Source organism: Stegodyphus dumicola, chromosome 3, assembly GCF_044657685.1.
Source record: "Stegodyphus dumicola isolate Sdum_Otavi_A_Nest chromosome 3, ASM4465768v1".
NCBI classification, from domain to species: domain Eukaryota; kingdom Metazoa; phylum Arthropoda; class Arachnida; order Araneae; family Eresidae; genus Stegodyphus; species Stegodyphus dumicola.
The window spans coordinates 123,344,697-123,365,813 of NC_140770.1; the positions used below are offsets into that span (position 1 = coordinate 123,344,697).

General features: G+C 33.3%; 1 protein-coding gene across 3 annotated transcripts in view; it reads right to left on the reverse strand.

Annotated features, from left to right (window-relative positions):
* LOC118182623 (zinc metalloproteinase-disintegrin-like jararhagin) overlaps positions 1–21,117 on the reverse strand; it is a 162,261-nt gene that overhangs the window by 59,540 nt on the left and 81,604 nt on the right. For all 3 annotated transcript variants that reach the window (XR_015040256.1, XM_085813273.1, XM_085813272.1), the window contains 3 exons: positions 17,043–17,124; positions 13,550–13,637; positions 7,821–7,869 (listed from right to left, as the gene is read on the reverse strand). Coding sequence is in view for 2 of the 3 variants with exons in the window: in XM_085813273.1 (XP_085669399.1) it covers positions 7,821–7,869; positions 13,550–13,637; positions 17,043–17,124 (219 nt within the window). In the remaining variant the exon portion in view is untranslated. The remainder of the gene's footprint in view (positions 1–7,820; positions 7,870–13,549; positions 13,638–17,042; positions 17,125–21,117) is intronic.

A 21,117-nucleotide genomic window follows, 5' to 3' on the forward strand; every position in this document is an offset into this window, starting at 1 on the left:
AAAATAAATTTCCTTTCATCTAGTGGTTTTATTATTAATTTGAATAAATATAATAAAGATAGAAATTTAAAAAGTAAAAAATATAATAAATTACAAATTTTTGATCTTTTGAATAAAATATTCTTTCTTTTAGCTAATTAAAATGTAATAAAGATTATAAATATAATAAAGATAGATATTTAAAAAAGTTAAAATATAATAAATTAAAATTTTTGACTTTTGAATACAATCTTCTTTCTTTTATGTAATTAAAATATAGATAAAATCAAAATTTTGCTTCTGTGGACCTTTTTTGAACGAGATACATGGTCTGAAGCATTTAATTCAAATAAAGGTGTTTTAAATATTTATTTGTTTAGGATAAATAGACGCTTTATATTCACTGTTTATTACACCATGATTAAAAAAATAGATTCTACTAATTAATAATAATAATTGCAACTGTACGAATACTTTTAAAAATTTTATTAGGTATTTTAGTTCTTTCAAATGTAATGTTACTACTATAATTATGTTCACGTATTCTTTTTCATTTTATAGTACTTTTTAAGGTATATGCATTTTTAAATTCTGATATTTTTAGAGCAGCAAAATGGACAATTATGAGTAACTATTTAAGCAACTACTTATTCAAAAAAGTACAGAAGGTTATGAACACATGTTTAGAACGATTTTGATAAATAATTAAAAAATAATTATTTTGAAATTAACGTTTCTTGCAACAACCTATTATTTGAAATGAGACATATCGTCTGCTATATTTATTTATTTTTTTCTATTTTCGTGCATGTAAACAAGCTGTGAATTGAAGGATATTTTTTTGCGCTTTTCGAAGGGAAAAATTTCTATCTCATAGTTTAAAAACATTGTGAAATACATGGTGTTAAAGTAAAAAATAAGCAATAATTGGAAAAGAAAAGCTGTCAATTTTTAATTCTACGTGGAAAGAAGATTCGAAACGAATACCCGGAAAAGGTAGATACTGTTTCTGATATTTTTAAAGACAAATCATTGGTAACAACAGGAAAACGAAGCGGAAATCAATTGCAAAGTCCTTAAATACGTTTGTAGCAACAGTAATTGAAATAATAACCAAGACTTACAAGTTAAAAAAGCTAAACAACATAATGTTCATCAGCTTTTTGCCGAGGCATGTGGTTCAAGGGAGAGTACTTTGTATGAAAACTTATTTAGCAGGAGAAAAGTCGGAATATATTGTGACCTTTAATGAAGCATGGGTTTATCTAAATGACTGTTATAAATAAAAGGTCTGTTGCGTGCGTACGGGTTCGTTAAGAAATGAATGCACAAGTCCGATTAAAAAAATGAACAAAAATTTATTATTATCTCAACAAATATGCTTAATTTCCTAAAATATTCGTGCAGTATTACAATATCTCACACTAGTTATCTTTTAACTACTGAAACGTTCAAAAGAACTTAATTCAAAACAGCTAAAGAAAGCTAATCCGCGAATTCGCTACAGTCAACAAGAGCAGTTTTCTAAACAATAACAAACTAAGTAACTACAACGAACTGAGAGGTTTTCCTCCTTTTATAAGATTTTAAAATCACGCGCGAGAATTTTCTAGTACTTTCTCGAAATTAAAAAGAGATATTTATTAAATGTTTAATGCACGCGCTCTTGTATTTTCAATTTTCCGGCTTAGCTTTCTTTTAATGTTCGTCAGGCGCTGAACTGGGCGAGAAATAAAACCATTTAATTTACAATTCAACTAACATAAGCTATTTAAATACCAAATCCGTAGCAGATCTATTGATTATAGATAACGAAGATAAAATATATATAAATTTGGTTCCGTCAATGCAAAGAATGTTTCAGTAAGGGGTTTATGACTGTCTCAGAATTCTCTTACAATGGAGAATTAAAAATAAGAAGAGTAGAAAAAGTGCTAAAATCAACTTAACGTAACGAGAAGAGAAAATTTTATGTTTGATATTTGCAGAAGACAGTTAAACCTTCAAAGTGTGAAATTTCATCATTAAAAAGCAACAAGTCATACTTCGCAAAGTACCACTGCATTCCTCGAAAAAATTAAGATTGATACAGGTATTGCATACATATTTTTGAACGTATTCCTGCGAAGTCCTCTGACGTTTTACCGATTGTGCCTTTGCGTCTTGAAAAGACCTTTTTCTAAGCGCAAATCCAGCCTAATCGGCCTCTGGAAAGAAGTGGAAGAGGAATGGAAATCATAACCCCCTGGAAATTTTATGAAAAGCCCTTTTATCGGGAAAATTACTATGCGGATTTCCAGTACAGTAAAAAGGCTATTAGATCGAGCATCTAAAATACATTCTTTACAACTTAAATACTAATTAAACGGCACGAAATCGTTCTAAAAATGTGTAAACACCACCTCTAGCACTTCGAATAAAAGTAGAGTATTATCTGTGTAGATTTACACATGCATAATTTATGGAAAAGTTTACTTTTTTCTATCGAACATTTTGTATTGGTAAAAATGTTGTATAAAATAGTGGTTTCAAACTGGCACATGCGGTCTCCAAAGCAATTTTATGCGGCCCGGGAAGGCATTTTAACTACGTATTTGTGGCAAATACAATGTCGCAAAGATTTCAAGTCTTCAGTTATTTGAAATTTGAGTTTAGGTTACTTTCATTTTCATTAAAAACGAGTATGAATAAAACTCTAAAAAATATATCAATGAAATTAATTTTATAACTTCATATAAATATTATTCAAAGATTTCAAGATAGAGATTCCATTCATTTTATTCGTATTTGTCAAAAATTAAATTAGATCAGTTATAAATTTTCGCACTAAGAATAATCGTTTGTTTAGGAATATACTTATATGAAAATAGCTTTTTTTCACATTTGAAAATTGGTCAGAAAAGAGTTCGGTTCACAGAGGAGATCGAATCTGCGATGAAAATAATTTCAAAGGCAGCAAACTTTATCACAAGTTATATGCCATTAAATGCCAACTGTAGCAAGAACTAAAGAATTTTGTAATTATTTACTTATATGTTTTTTTATTAAGGCACGGAAGAAAATTTCTAAAAATAAGAAAAAGAAACTAGGTTATCATTATCTACTCATAAGTTTGGTCCCACTTAGAAAAATTTCTAAGAACACTTAGAAAATTTTCATAATTGTTTCTTTTTAAATTTAAATTGAAAGAAATTATTTAAGGATTAATTAAACATGTTAGAGTTATTTGAAGGGAATGTCAATCTGAAAATTTAATATTTAGCTATCAGTATACTTGAGTTACAAAGTCTAACCAACAAAAATCTCTTACCAAACTTTAAATTCCAGGTAGAAAATAAATATGAAGTTGAGTTTTCCCCTTTATGATATTATTATTATTGTTTATGTTATGTTTTAACAAATATTAATAATTCAGAGGTCAAACAACAAAAATCAGCGTTAATTTACAAAATTTTCACAGGACTAGTTTCGATGGTTTTACCGAACCATCATCTTCAGCTGCAAAACCGCAAATGAACAAGATAGGAAATAATGTTTAGATAAGATAAGAAAGCCTGGACAAGAATAAGCAAGTGGCGCACTGGCACAAATTAAACCGCACTGGCAAGGAATCCTATAAATACCCCAGGAATTCATATCCGGAATGGGGTCCTTGAGTATAGAAGTTGGAATTTTATTGATGGGAGAGTAAACAACCCGAAAGTTAAATTTCTGCAAAATATGTGCAACTTTATAGCTAATTGATGGAAAGAAGGGAATGACAACAGAATTTTTATAATCTCCTAAAATAAGAGTGTGGCTTTTAGTGTGTTGAGATGAGAATTTTTTAACTGCTTGATTAATAATGTTGGGTGAAAAGCCCCTAATTTACATTGGCCAAACTAAGAGAGCCTTAAAACTTCGCGTCAAAGAACATGAGGCATATGTTAGAAAAAAGGAAACACAGAAGTCTTCTGTTGCTCAACATTGTTGGTCCGAAAATCACACTTTCAATTTTTCTGCTGCCAAAATTATTCAAAAAGCATCTTCCATTGGAGAACTGGATTTTCTAGAGGCATTTCACATTCATAAAAATCTTTCTGTTCTAGTTAACGATCCTAATTCCAATCCAAATTTGCCTTCGGCTTTTAGAGAAATTATGTTTTAGTTCTGGTTTCGCCAACAGATGGTGCCACTTGCTTATTCTTGTCCAGGCTTTCTTATCTTATCTAAACATTATTTCCTATCTTGTTCATTTGCGGTTTTGCAGCTGAAGATGATGGTTCGGTAAAACCATCGAAACTAGTCCTGTGAAAATTTTGTAAATTAACGCTGATTTTTGTTGTTTGACTTCTGAATTAGTATTTATTCGGCGTGTTATTGTGTCTTAAATATTAATAAGCTAAATGAAAAATTTATTTCAAATATCTTTTAGTTTCTTAATATATTTTTTTCTTTGTAAAAATCTGTGCTATATACTATATATAATCTGGTCAGTTGTTTCTGATCGTGCATGCGGCTCTCAAGTAATTTGAATTTGAGATCACTGATATAGAGTATATTTTTTATCTTGCAAAAAATATGCTAGAAGATACTTCAGCAAAGTAATATTCCTAAAATTTTAATAACATGTATAATACATTTTTATGCTTATAAGAAGTTTTCTGGCAAACGGTGAATTGCTCGAGTAACAACAATAAAAATTACTTATGTTATTATATAACTTATTTCCTAAATTTTAATCACTGATGACTTTAAATGTTGATTCAGGCGTAATTAATACAAGAGTTTCCTAAGTATTTTACGCGTACCTAGCACTTCCTGATGATTGTCACGTCATTCAAAGTGGCGGTATTTTCGGTGATATCATTGGAAAAAGGGCGTGGCTTATGATATCACTTTTCCTTTCTTCAGGTAGTGCTCTTGTTATTAGGATACCGTGTACGGGTAGAATGAAAAAGAGCTTCTAAATTTCCTCCTCTCTCTTTTTCTTTCTCCCCGCTTTTTTTTATGTAGCATGGTATTTTAGACAGCGAAAACTGGGAGCAGAATAGAAAATTTAGCTAAAAAAATTTATAAGGTATTTCTCCCGCCTTCTTGACATGCCTTCGTGGTGTGGTGGTCTCCACGCTGGGCGCGTATTCCAGAGGTCTGTGGTTCGATTCCCGACGAAGGCGTTGCATATTTTTCATCTTTCCTGTTTCCAAAAATTACCTAATGTCTCTACAAATTAAATATTAACAAGCGGCACAACACGTAAGAAAATTTAAGATGACCTTAACTAGTATGCGCTAATAGTTCCATTTTTTTAGGGTTCAGAGAGTATTTTATGATCAGTTAAAACTCATAAGCATTCAAATGTCATTCAAGAGACAAAATATATAAAAATGGTTTGAATATAAGTTTTAATAGAAAAATCTAAAGAATGAAGAGTAAAATTGCTTCTTATTTTTATATATTTGCATTTCATACATACTTAAAATGCTTACTTTTGATTAAATTTACAAGTTCAGTACATAATCGTCCTTAAATAATTTTAATCAGGGTATATAAATAAATTTTACTGTTAATTGGCAGTTTCTTAAATAAATTATTAAATTATTATCGTGTGAAACGAACAATTACTGTTACCTTATTCAGTTTAATTATATATTAATTATTCAACGTTATTTTCGAAAACGCTAAAAACTAATAATATTAAGCAAACATTTCACTCAGAAATACACAATACAGAATAATTTTCAGTAATTGCATTAATATTTTAGATATTAACACATTTTCTGCAAATAAAATGTAAGAAAATATTATTAAGAAGTACATGTATTGTTTTTAAATGGATCAATTCGTTATGCAGATAAATAATGCAATTCTACAGTTTATTTTCTAAATTAAAATTCATATGTTGCGTCGAATCACAAAATTTCCAGGCCATTACGCAATTCGAAAAAATACAAAATTAACGCTAAATACAGTAATAGCATCCACATCGAATAACGGAGGCATTTTCATGGTTTTAGCTCTACGTGAAATTTGGCACATCAGTGAAGAGCACTTGCAGAGGATATCGCAGTGAAATTGTAGAATCAGGCCTATTTAAGACATACAGATATTCTTCGCAATATTTGAGAGGTTCAAATAATAACCAAAGCGCAGCGTAACTCGTCAGAGTAAAGCGTTTCTAATGCCAACACCAACAATGATTCTTCTAGATCTGACTCGAAGCGCCCCTACAGCCCAGGCAAACAGACGAAGTTCATCTCTTTTTGCTTTCATCTTCTAAATTGTGGCCCACTAGCGGCCGATCGATAAAGGTTCCTGAACACTAGTAGTTCTGTCCGAAGTTCAAATCCCGTAAACGGACTGGCTGCATGGGCGTTTTCGTGGTTTTCCTCATGTGTAATGTATTAATACGAACCATTTTCCGTCCTCCACGAAGGCATCCTTCCTTTCCGTGTAGTGCCATAAAGCGGAACACACACACAAAACCCCTCTAAATTACGATATTCCTAGAGCAAACTTGAATCTTCTACGAATCCATATCTTAACTGCCTAAAAGATATGCTATACGCTACATCTTAAACACTTCTGCTATACACGAACTGGGCTTCGCGCTGGGAAACCTTTTTCCATGGTCTACGGCGACTTAACAATCTGATCTCTTTGAATGCAGCATAAATTCACTTTTATCGCAAAAGAACTGTTCGAGGAAAGCTAAACGCTGACACTAAAAAATTCAGACAACGTTCATCAAGTAATCAAATAGGAAAATCGAAATTTAAATCTTTTAGAAATCTCTAAAGAAATCTTCTGAAATTAACTTTGAAAACTAATCACGAAAGTAGATTCTATTTAGAGCAACTCGCAGGAAGGGGAAGCGAACGCATATCGAGCTCCCAAGCCCGCCCAGGGAAACTGATGCAGCCAGTCAAAACGATAAGCATGACGCTCGTGACGCACAGTAAATTTCAATATAGCTAATTGCCCAATTATTAAAATTCATGGAAAGACTTTCTTAGTTATTTGAAGATGAAAAAATAAAGTATTTCAAAGCTACCATGAAAGCTGAGAAAGAATCTCCGTAAGAATATGCGATGTAAAATCCCGCAAAGATATTACTACAACACAAAATCGCAAAAACATATATACCCCTCTTACTTTCTGGTAGATAATAAAAACCTGATAATTATCATAAGTCTCCCATCAGACAATAATGTTTTAGATATTTAAAAGGAGCTCATCCGCGAAAGTTTTACAGTTATTCGTGTGGATAAAATGATCAGCCGCAGTTAATTGTGAAAGAAGAAAATTCTCCTTTTCCTTCTTTTCAGGCTTACCATCATGCTCAAACTTACCAGGAAAATCTTCTGTTAATACAAACCTATCTTCTCTTTAGGAAAGGTATTGAAAAAATTATTTGAAGTAAGAGGGAAAACAACCTAATCAAACTCCCAAATAAAACATTTGGTTCTGCAAGGGATTATCTACCACCATGCAGCATCTAGAAATTACTAAAAAAAGTTCTAGATGAGGACAGTCAGAACATTTTTGGGGAGCCTTTGGAAAGTTATTTACACATTTTTATTGCCTTGCTTTGTGACTGAAGGGATTTAGCAGACTTTCACAACTTTTTATGTTAGGTTTTCTGAATGGAATTACCCCACAGTTTATTAGAAAACGTTTATAGCTGTACTCCAGTACAATCGCAGATGTGCCAATGTATCAACAAACGCTTAGGTGTTTGCCCTCTCCGATATAACTAGACTTTCTAAAAATTTTTTTAAACTTTTGTTGCCTGTGGCATAAACAATATAATATTTGCATTTAAAAAATTTCATATACAGTTAAAAAATATCTAAACTTACGGCACATCATTTGTCATGACGCATGCTGAATAATTTGAACACTTGCAATCTGTAACAGAAGAGAGCAGAAAATCAGTTTCATTTAGGGAATGTCCAAATAAAATAAAAATGCTTTGTACAGATTATAAGTTTGGTCATTTTCCAAAATAAATTATAAAGTCGAAAATTTGGTGAACAAGAATGCAGTCTGTACTCAATTGACTTATCAGAGAGGATTCCCACCCCCTCATAAAATTTAACCAATAGATGGCGCTGTTATCATCACATTATAAGAACAAAATGGAAAAAATTATAATTGCACTCCAATGATTCATTTGTATTTGCAGATATATAACAGTTCTGCTAATCACTGTAACAGTGCAACATGACCCTTCAAATAAAAAATCTTCTTTTTAAAGAAATTAATTTGCACGTTTTAACCCTTTACGGCACGCTACCTTTTAAAGTTGGACTTTTGATTAAAAAAAAAAATAAAAAATAAAAGAGGTAGGCAGTCTGATTAGATCTAGAGGAGTACACAAGTAAAATTTTGTGAAGATAGCACTTATCTTTTAATTCTGTGGGTGTGCACAAAGTGGGCCCACTGATTGAATAGAGCTTCGAAAAGAGTGCTGAAACGAATATTGTTGTCAATGAACTGACCGATGAGATGCGGAGAAACAAAGAATACAGACTCTCAGTTGTTTTAGATTATCGGTGAGCCCGGTCTGGGCGCACCTAGGGTTCGCCGTTTGATTTTAGGCAAGATTTCAAGGTAAAAATTTAAACTAATATAGAATAAGGAGATTAGCATACAGCTAAAAAAATAACATAGAAATTTCTTTTCAAACAATTTCTTTTATACCCTAAAAAAATCTGGAAGATTACTTTGAAAAATGAGGGTCTTAAAAAACCAAACATGGCTAAAATATATGGACTGGTTTGTGTTGAGCTGCCATCTACTATAAATAAAGAAGGTTCAGAGTAACCTATAGTGACCTATAAATCTTTTTTCATTCAATTTTTTTGTGCGTATAGAAGGAAATTTTTAGGTGTGTCCAGATGGGACACACTGTGCCGCAAAGGGTTAACGGTGATACGCAATCTATGTGCGAACGCTTGAACCAAGATGGCTCTTATGTAGGAAACAAAAGTCTGCCTCTGTAAAAATCCAATAACACACTGAGATGCCAGTTTACTTTAAAATATCTGATATGAGCTTTTAAAACTTTCCGATTTTGGAGGAACCTGTGTTTCAAAATAAATTCGTCTAAATAGTTTGGAATAGGCGAAGAAAATACTTTCACGTAAGGGATATACCGCTGATTTAAGAGCGATAGAGAAAGGTAAACATTCCTTCGACAGTAGCACGATGGGAATTTCACAGAAATGCACCGAAAGACGTGAGACTTGTTTTTAATAGTGAAAGATTTTATTTCCAGAATAAGTTCGTGTTTCATCGACAGGTGACGCTTGTGTCAGAAACTTGTGCGGGAAATTACAGGAAAAAATGAGCGGAACGCTGTAATTTTACCATTGCTCTTACAGTTACAGTCCCACAGCCCTAACTATAGAGCTCCGAACTGAATTTGATGGAGACCGTCTCTGGTGACACATTTGAAGGTCTTCCACCACTCTCTCTATATGACTAAGCCATTTGAGAGGACTCAATATTTTAAGTGCCTCAAAGCATATACATATATAAACATCCATATCTTCTCTGGGATTCATAGCCGGGCCAAAGATACAGCATCCAGCATCGCTAACTTCTGTACCGAACATTTAGCAAAGCAGCCAGCATTTGCAGCGCAGTAGAAAATGGCCATCAAATATGGTATAATGCCAAAGAGTATTCAACTGTAAATCTGGTCAGATGATGGTGAATAACTTTTTTTAATATGGCCATTAACGTCAGCCGACTGTACACCCGCAGCTTCAAGTAACCCGAAAATCAAAAAGGGTAAGGTAAAACGTCTTGAAAGTTTTGTGGGCGATTGAGTGGTGGAAAGCGATGGTGCAGAGCATTGGCGGAGTGAGCGAGAGAGTATCGTCTAATGTCGATCCCAGAAAGTGATGGACAGGACCTGTGCATGGGCGTTCCATTCTGCATGATAAGCTGTTGGCTGTCTTACAAAGAGGAAACGATGCTATCTCTTAAAATTGGTGCATACTGCTCGACTGTGTTAAAACAATTTCGAAATGTACAGCTGTGCACTTCCTCAAAGAATGATCCAATAAATCCACCGCATGATGCCATCTCTGGTTGAGTTTCACAATCTCGACCGAATACAGCAGATGGGTGCATTTGCATTTACATTAAGCGAAAAGAGCCCTTTAGCCCACAAGTCAGTCTGTAAGGCATTTCTCCCGTCTTCTAGCATACCTTCGTAGTGTAATGGTCAGCATACGCGGCGCGTATTCGAGAGGTCCATGGTTCGAGTCTCGGAGAGGGCATTGCTCATTTTTCATGTCTCTTGGTTCGAAATAATCTAATGTCTCTAGAGTGGCGCCCAAACTAAAAACAAGGCGGTAGGTGATGATTCTCCAACACCAGGATTTGGTGATGGGATCCCCTAATCTCCATTCGCCCTTTAAAAGGGGGGGTATATAAGGTATTTCTCTCGCCTTCTAGCTTGCCTTCGTGGTGTAAGTGTCAGCATACTCGGTGCGTATTCGAGAGGTCCGTGGTTCGAGTCCCAGTAAGGGCATTCCTCATTTTTCATATCTCCTGTTTCAAAATAACCTAATGTCTCGACAAGTCCGCAGTTCTTTCGACAGTCACTCCACGTTGTTTTCCATCTGCTGAAAAGTCTAATTTGTAGATTCGTATCTTATCTTGAAATCGGTAGACTAAGGTTCCTGTATAAGCCAGACTTTGGAAAAATACATCTCTAGCGTAATCTAGAGTGATAGTACACACAGTCTTTTACGAAATGTCAGTTGTCCAGGAACTCTATATCCTTACCTGTCGGGCTATTCTGGTAATAAAATTGTTCGTTATTATAAATATATATATCCCGTTTATTTCTGTGCATTTCTTTGAAAACCGCTTCGTGCTACTGCTGATGCTTTTCGAATTACTAAATTTTCAATTTTCTCTCTTACTTTTAGATTCCCCGCTATTGTTCAGAATTTATTTGCCAATTCCAAAAGCTAAATCATTTATCATTAACTTAAGATACTACTTTGTAAGAAGCACGAATATTAGGATCCTTTCTGAAATGATGACTCAGTAAAAATAATTTTGAGATAATTACTTTTGATGACTGGGTATCTAATTTCTTCGCAAGGTTTGAAAATGATATATAGCACTGATATCATGTAAACTCTTAAAGATAGGTTTTCTGTAAGAATTTCCAAATACATTATGGTTTTGGATTAGCCCGTTTTGAAAATTAAAAACAAAAATTCCATTATTTACTTATTTATTTATTTCAAAATTCCATTACATCACTGATTAAGAGAAAAACGTTTCGTGCTTTCCTTCTTAAAGCCTACGAGATGGGGTTCATTATGTTATTGATACTTTTTATTACATCCCTTAAGATATTTTATACTTTTGTAAGCGTTAAATTCCTTTAATTGTTGCTGTTGTATTAATTTGCTTATACTCCTGATTTGGGGAGATTATTCATATTAGGTTCATGAATTAATTCTGACCAAGAGCGCCTGTCCTTGGCCAAGATGTTAGACACCTTATATGTGACAGCATGAATTCTGGCAAACTCCGCCTCAAATTTGATCGCCAATACGCTGGGAAATGGAATCCAAGAGTCTCGTACATTTCTTCACCAGCCTTTCGAGGGGAAAATTTGGGTCGACGGATATTTAAATTTTCCTCGTATATTTACAGATCGCTATGCCTTCTTCGGGATTCGAGTCCGTGCCTTCTTTGCTAATCGACATACAGATAAGCTTCCGACGTAAAGTTATTTAATGCGCAAAAACACAGATTTACGTAACTTTGCTTGAAATTTATATTTATACAAAGCCTTGAACACTTTTACCGTAGGACTATTGGTTGATTTTTTGTTTACAAATGTTTAATACCTTACTTATTATTTTTCGACTATAACGGGAAAAATTAAAGATGATGCTTTATGTTGATTCTGTTAAATAAATTCCCATAAAAGGTAGCTGCTGATAGCTCAAGTCGGCGTTATCACATTATCCAGTGGGACCCACCTTCGTCACCCAGAAATATACAAATTTTTCTTCCTTTCTTTCGACTCGTGTGGAAAGGAGTGTAAGGGGGTGATTAGAATTTTAAATTTAAGGATTGTACGAACAGTTGGATAAAACTTTCGCATGTGAAATATGGAACAAGTCAATGAGAAGGTATGTGACGCATTGCGAGGAATGGCAGATGATGATAATGCATTGTGTTTGGAAGAATGGAATCAGAAAAAAAAAAAAAAAGCAGTGGCACAGGTGGCAAGAAAAAAAGTAGCCAAGAGTGACATGGCGAGAATCTAGAAGGTGTGTGTGCAGATAACCAGGTCAAGATCGAAACCATACCATAGGAGACACTGAAGACCGTTATTTGAAAACAATTGTAAAAGAACTAGACAAGTATCGTCAGCCAGATTGCAAGACAGTCCACTTCAGTTACAGAAATTCCATTAACCACATGTATTGTGAGTGAAAGACACTATTAAAAAGGGGGGGAAACCCCTGATTTGTGTCCCAGTAACTCATGCGAAAATCTCTATGTTGCAATGGTGCAGAGATCATTGTGACTGGAGTATCATAGGTTAGAGCCGAGTTCGTTTACCGGGAGTCTGTTTTAAACTGAAGAGTGACGCATTTATTGCAATATGGAGGGAGAAAACCATAAGCCTAAACACATCAGTGAAAGGTAGCATACATACGTGAAAGGTAGTATCCATACCATGGCCAAGAACATCGCTATGAATCGTTATGAACATAGTTTCACGGATGCTATCGGAAGTTAAGTTAGCATCCGTGAAATTATTAGATTCATGGTATGGGCGGATGTCATTACGAATGTCTGAACTGACACTTTTACCAGTGCAACTATGAATGCAGAAATATACAAAAATGGGGGTTATTGATTCTTATGCCATGTTGTCTAGAGATGCAGTTGATAATAGCATCTTCCTAGTGGACGATAATGCTTCTTTCTACTACACTGCGCTATTAACCGATTACCTCGAAGAAGAAAGAATCCAGCAGATGGTGTGGCTCACAAATTTTCCACATTAAAACCCCATAAAATATATGAGGATGTACTAGGACGAAGCCTTGCAGATCTCACTTAGCCTTTTCTCTAGGAGCTTCACGACTCTATTTATCGTGTAGGTTTTCCGCTAGTGCACTAGTCACTAGTCATTCACTTTCCGCTAGTCATTTGTGTTTACTGTTTGTCTGCTTTCCGATTAAACGGTGTTTAAACGGGACTTAGCAATTATTTGTCAATAATTTTATCGAGAAGAGCTATTGGTTGATGGGGGTGGCAGAGGAATCATATTTAATTGAACAGTGTAAACGAAGTTTTAAAATAGTTAAGAATACAATAAATAAATAATAAAAATAAAATTGCTGTTTTTTAAAACTTTTAGAAGACATTAATTGCATTAGTTCTGACTTTTAAAGTTGCTTTGCAAAATATAATTATCAAATAATCATACCAAATTAAATGCAATCTAATAGACTCATCAAAGCATTTACATCAAATTATCTTGACAAGCATGTCTTAATATAAATAATAATCTATTATTGTTACTTACGTGCTTGGTCGTGACTCATTCCAAGATTATGTCCTATACTATGAGCGAGAATGAAAGACGTTATATGAGGTTGAAAATGATTATCTACCTATGGAAACAAAAAATTAAAAATAACGTTAGGAATTCATTACGATTTTTAATTCTATTATTTTATGATAGTCTTCCCCAAGGTGCAAAAATTAACAGAACATGATCTGAAGTACGAGTATTACAAAACACTTCTAAAGTAACAATAAACATTCACAAGATATTCTCTTGCTCTGTTTTGAATCATGACGCAAATATCGAATATTTCAGTTTTAAAGAATTCATGGTACATGTAATTGGGTACAGTAATACTGCTGTTTGATGGACCATAATTGTATGAATTCCAATGCTGGATTATTCATAAACAAGACTATGCATCATTACGTTTTGAATGCTCTATGAATTTCTCTTAGTCATATTTCTGTGCAGAAAAATTCAGCGTGCATAATCTTTATCGCCAAACATATTTCATTTACACGTTTCACTAATGGATTACGGGAAAGGTAAAGGATCTTTTACGAGTGTTTTGAATGTAAATAGGTTCAAAAGTAAAGTTAAAAATGAAATAGATTCCATTTCTGCTTAGATGTTGAACAATACATGGGTTGCAAGCGACCATCCTTAGATATCAATATCGGAATTCAAACTGAAGTCATAATATACCTTAAACAACCACTGGCTTCTGAAATTCTCTTGTAGAATATTGCAAAATTTCGTGGATTATAACTGACATAATAACAGAAATTTACTAATTATTACAAAATAAAATTTTCTTCGAATTTATAACAACTTCTAATATTTCCTAGAAACAAAATTTCAAATAATTCTTTTAGTCTGAGTAAATGTAGATAATTGAAATCATATCCTAAACAGAGATTTATTCTACAGTAAAATTTTGCACACAATACTTAGGTTTCACTAAATTTATTGGAGAATATTTCGAGTGCAAAAAAGCGTTGAGTCGTTACATAAACTAGTTTTTTGAGAGCAAAGATACTGAATTATCTTTGCCTATGAATATGGATATTGCGGAATTCACTGGGATGAAAGAGCCAGTGATTTAGCTAAAGATGCTTTATTATATTTATTTGTGATTTCCAAGAGCTTTTACGAGACATCTTATCGCAAAAAACTTATTGCGAAATGGAATGGAAAGTTTATCTCATCTGGCAAAGCTAGCAAACTAAAGAGTTTCCCTTTTATTATGCATAGCTTAAATCTGATTACTTTTTTATATAAATACCAACTTTAAAATTGCGTCATTTAGGTTTGCGTATGCAAACTTTGGTAAACATTTACAAAGATTTAGCCTTCAGCCGCATGATTTTGTGCAAATTTTCAAAAAAAGCCAAAAGATGTGCAATATTTGATTTTCTGCTGCCCTGCTTCTGATTCACCCATGTTGTGGAATCGGGAAAACAATGAACAAAAGAGAGTCGATTTTGATTGCTTTAAATCAATTTTCTGTTACTAATTTTATAAATACTTGTAATTTGATTTGGTTTTTCAATGTTTCATTTGTGTTATTGTTAACTTACTTCATTAGACATTCTTTTGTACTTGTAGAGCGCAGAAAAGGTTGTGTTTGTATTTAAAAAATAGTTTTAATTGATTTGTTTTACTCATGAAATATGTATTTGGTTCTAAAAATTATAAGCTGAAGAAATATGGTTTAAAAATATTGACACTTCTGGTTTCCGAACTCATTGATGAAAGATTTTTCCTCCGTTATTTTGATTACCGTTATTCCCGGCGTATAACGCGCATCTATAATTTCAAGCTACATTTTATAATTTTTAGTTATATTCGCCGTATAACGCGCACCCAATTCTTCACGAAGAAACTTAAAAGATACATATGGAATACTCTTATTCTTTTAGGTCACTTTTTCGAAAAGTTGTCCTAGTCTTTCAAACAATGGGTACACCGACTCGACAATCGATTAGGGAAACGATATGTGTGTGGGATAAATGCTTAAAGAAGCAAATATTGCTGATTGTATTCAATGCAGATGTCCAAAAGAATGCTATTGTAGGGTTTCGAGAAAAGCGGAATATAATTTGGAATAAGAATGCACTTCCATCCTGAATGGATTCATGGAATTGGGATTTAGATGTTTACTCTTTCTGTAATCATTTGAAGCCTCGATTTTGAAGTGAAAATCGAAGGCTTTAGTAAATCGTATTTGGTTTAATCGAAATACAGTTCATCTAGTGTTCCTTTTAATAGTCAATACGGCTACCTTGGAAAAAAAAAAAAAAAACAGGGCTGATTTCAAATGCTAAGCCATTCATTTTATGAAAGAAAAGGGAAATCACACTGCAACGAGGGTGTTTGGTGTTGGTGAAAGATGGAACGAACGATGATTATTACTTATTTATGGATCAGAGTAACAGTGATGGTGAAGATGAAACAGAATTCGATGATGTACCTGAAGATATAACGGAAGACCAAGATGACGAACATTTCATATTATCCGATAAAGAAAATTTTTAAGTTCATAAACTATTACATTTCTTTTAAACAAACATTATTTAGATACATATAGAAATCTAATTTTTTATGCTTATTTTTAAATCTCTCATTTTTATACCCGGCGTATAATGCGTACCTGTAAATTTCGATCTACTTTTTTGTGTTGAAAGTGCAGTAAGTGTAATTCGGTTAAATGAATATTTCCTGAACTTGCAAATTATCACTGTGTTGAAATTTCTGTTTTGCAAATGTAACGTTTCCTTTTTATTTAATTTTCGTAACGTCAAAATCACTTCATGGCCATGTTGTACTGGGTGATCTAAACGCCGCGCACATCAAACTTAAAAAATTGTGAAAATTCTAAAACAAATATTAATGACAAATGATTTTAATAAATTACACCTCACATATTATAAATATGATTGCGATGTGAGTTTCTTACCTTTTCTGTTGGTGACTGCAATATTTTATTCCTGACCTCGACCATTTTGTCTGAACTCAGACAAACAATTTCGTTTGTTATGCTGAACGCTTATAATTTCTGAAAATGCGTTGCGAAGTTATGGTTCGTCATAAATATTCGTTCTGGCTCGAAAACACGCATTTTTTTTGCACCAAAGAAGCGGTTTTAACGCTAACAGCATAAACTGCAACTGAAATTTCAAGTGATATATTACTTTAATTAAAACCCATTTTGAAACTTCCATAAATTTTGCGCACTACGTTTTGATCACCCGGTATTTTACATAACATTCAAAATACTAAGCATTTCATAAAATCATAAATTTATGTATTGAATTAATCTACTTGTTAAATGTAGCAACAGAAGGAAGTCTTGTTATGCAGTTAAATAATACTAGTATACAGCAACGCAATTTTTAAAACGAGTAAGCTGTTTGAAAAATAATGCAACTCTCTTTATTCCATTTAGGTTTAAAATAAGATATATAATAATACCTCTTCGTAAATAGAGCACTTTTTTAACACTTACCCTTGTTAGACCAGCAGCATTAGCGGTGCATATGCTATCGATAAATGCAAGGCCGTTTTTATCCGAATCAAATTTAAAGCCTCTGAAAAGAAAAAGAAATTAGTGCAAACTTAAGAAATACTTTAGTATGTAACAGAATAATATAAAAAATAGAGGTCACAGACCAAGTAATAAGGTCATGAATAAAAATCCTACATGGTCGTGAATAATAATATCTCATTCGGTCTGATGACTATTTTGAGGAACCCACGCAGTGACTGATTCATATAGAGGTGAGAAGGGCACGTGCACCGGGCCTTTACATCCATCTACACTATTCCAAATAACTATTATGTACTCGTATTTTTACTTCCTTGTACGAAGTAAAGGAAGTATTGGAATCGCGAAAAATTTCGGGTATCATATTTAAAAAAATATATATCCATTGACGTCTATCGAATGCAATTTAACGATATTTTTGCGTATCTGTACGGAAGGGTAGAATAAAGGACTCTTTTTCTGAAAGCGGATTGCAAAATGGATTTAAAATGGATTCAGAAGAGATTTTTTCCATGACGTCTGTACGTTCGTATGTATCTCGCATAACTCAAAAACAAGTAACCTCAGAACGTTGAATTTTTGTGTATAGGACTGCTGTACCATCTAGTTGTGACCTCCCTTTCGGTTGCAATCGACGGTGCAAAAGTATATATACCCACGTTGTTATTCGGCTCAGTGAGCTTAGTCTTTTTTATTCTTTCATGATGGTAAATTGCTCGTTTATTTTATTTTTTCTTTAAAAATAATTGAATTATGTCGTTTTTATGTTCCGGTTAAGGCTTTTTATGCCTTGAATTAATGTGCATGCAATAGTTATAGAATTATCTATAATTCAAAAATTGTTCGAGTTGGGCTAAGCCTAACTTACTAGCCATATTTGTTTACATTTCAAACTTAGCAGAATAGTGAATTAAGTCAGTTTCTGAACCTGCAGTGTCTTTTTGTCGAGTGGGATCATAAGTAAACTTTCAGCTTTGTGCACCGAAAAATCTGCCTTCTTGCCTGCTGGCCGAATTGTTTGTTTTTGTGTAGAAACTCTCATTTTAATTATGAAAATTGCTTTTTTTAAATTGATTTAACTGTATTTTGTGTTTTTCTATAGTTTTCAATTTTTTAATAAAGATAGTTTGAGGTTTTATGTATTTTGCCATGCCGCGAAGTGAGAACTGATTTAATTGAATGAGAAGTCTATCTCTAATGAAATTCGAGGAAATAAGTTTAAATGAAGTGCAGCAAAAAAAGTGTATAATTTATTAGACGGTACAAGGAAGTAATGTGGTGTCCGCAACGTTTTTCTTTTCTTTTTTTTTTTTTTTTTTTCCAGTTGTAGATTTTGAAAAGGTAAGTCAGAAGCAGAGCTAAAACGTTAAGCTTCATATTTCACCTTTTTTATACCTTCTTTCTTATCAATTTTTTCAAAAATCCCACAGTTAATATTTGATATAATCAGGATTAAATACCACGGAGTGACGCATCAAAAGAAATGATTTTTCCACATTTGAGGGAACTTTTTAATTCTGTCTTTCAATGATATATTTAATTAAAGAATTAATGAGCAATTTAGTTGCAATAATATAGTAATATCTCTATAATTTAACTACGCTTTGTGGTAACATCAGCTAGGAAATTTTTGGCTGTTACTTTTTTTTTACAGTTTCTTCTAGGAAAAAGAAAAGATCTTGGGTTAAAATGTGCAAGTTTATATTTTATACGAGACTTACTAAACTGAAATTATAAAAACTAAAGGCACGAAAAGTGACGTTCATTTTTTTCGTTTAACTGACTTTGAATGAGAAATGTTGAATTACACGGTTATTTCATTTCACATGAACTTAACATGAACTATCATTCACGACAGTGACATCATCTGCATTAAAGCTTCCAGTTTTAGAAGCTGGGTTTAAGTCCTATATAAAGTCTTTTTTAGGGGCATCAACCAAAATTGCATTACTTGGTCGACGCCGTCAATCGCTCAGCACCATTTCCTACGCTCAAAAAAGAAAAAAAAAGTTTCAAAAGTTTCAGATTTTAAATTACGTCTAAAGGGGTGTTTTTTTAACATTTTGTGTGTTACATTTATTTATTAAATATCACGTTCTTCGCACTTAAACCATAAAATTCAGTTCAACAGCAATATCACAAAATAATATTAAAATGAGCATATCCTGTAGAATTTCCGATACAGAGTTACGCGCGCTGAAGATAAAAATATTTTTTCTGTATAACGTTGCCATTGCTCGCTTTGAAATACTTGAGTTTGTTAATCAAAAATTCGCTAAAGTTTTACAAAATATGAAATCGATAATAAAACAAATTCCAAATTTGGGCTTCCACATTCCCACATTCGCAGTAGGATTACGTACATTCAAAATTCCATGGCTTTATGTACCGTTGTTTTATCACAATGCGGGAAATATATATACAATTATAGAGATTTTTCATTACTTAATTTCTTCAAATATAATGCACGACTCTAACATTTGGTGGCAACAGTTTGAAAAGGTGGAAATTTCTCGCTAAGCCTAGTTAACAGAAAATAGTGAAATAGCTTGGTTAGGAAATATTAAACAGCACTTTTTCTTTCTTTAAAGCTTAGTTATTTCCTGAATGAATATAAGCATAAAAATGTCAAAGATTTAGAAGAATAATGTTTTGTCTCCAAGCTGTGCTTAATCATCTACATAACATATTTTGCGGTGTAATATTCAGGTGATTTAATGTCAGAATTTAATACTGAAGCTCCAAGAAAGGGATTAAGTAAAGATTCATTAACGAAGGCATTGCGGATTGCCTGTCTAATCGGTACATGTGTTAGCGATGCTGGGTGCATAACGAATCCCGGAGAAGGCATGAATGTTCGTAAAAGCATTTTGTCCTCATGGCATGGTGACACTTAAAATACTGGCGAGCCGAAAATCTTCTCGAGTGGTTTGATCGCAGTGAAAGAGGGGATGGAAACCCTTAGATCCATCCTCCTAGGTGTTCTTTATCAAACCTGGGACGAGAGTTGCACAGTTAGTATGGTGAGACAATAGCTATATGTTTATTGGTGAAATTCTGGTACTCCGCTGATTTCTACCTGTACTTATAACGAGAGCCCAGCCTTCATTAAATGTACTTATTATCTACTGAAGTTTATTCTGAATTTTATCTACTTTTGATTTAATTCAGAAATAAAAACCGAAAAATAGAAATAAAAGTCTTCTCTATCTATTGCTCTTTCGCTATTGTCTGATTATTGCACTAAAATCAATTTTCTTTATGCAAGAAATAATGGTGGATTTTTTTAACTCTTGATTTCATTCTAATGAATAACAAAGGAAGATAAACTAAAAATAATAAATAAATAAATAGACGTAACTTAGGAAAAGAAAATCCGCCCCAGAGGGGGAGGTCTACATCGCAAGCGATTTAGAAAGGAAAGGTGAACTTTTGTTTCTAAACGGTGACGAAGTCTATATCACGATCGTAAAAGAGGGAGGATCGAAAAGGCCTTAAAAAGCTTATTTTAAAGCAATGGTACTATTTTTGCGGAAGTGTGTAGAATCATAAAGTTTTTTTTTTTTTTTTAAGTAGGAGACGTGAAAAATATGAAATGCCCTCGCCGGTATACTCGAGCCTGGACCGCTCGAATACGCTTCGAGTGTGCTAACCGTTACACCATGAAGATTTGTAGGAAGGAGGGAGAAAATACCTTATATACTCCCCTCTTTTAAAGGGCGACTGGGGGTTAGGACACATAATCGCCAAATCCTGGTGGTGAAGAATCATCATCCACCAACTTTTAGTTCGAGCGCCACTGCAGATTTTTTTTTTTTCCGTTTTAAGTAGGAGACATGAAAAATGAGCAATGCCCTCGCTGGGACCCGAACCTGGACCTCTCGAATATGCACCGAGTGTGCTTATCGTTGCACCATGAAGGCATGCTGGAAGAAGGGAGGAAATAGTTCATAGTCTATAGTTCATGTAGCTTTCATAGTACTGCGAATAACAGAAATCAATAAAACATTTTAAGATTGAGTTTAATTCAATATTT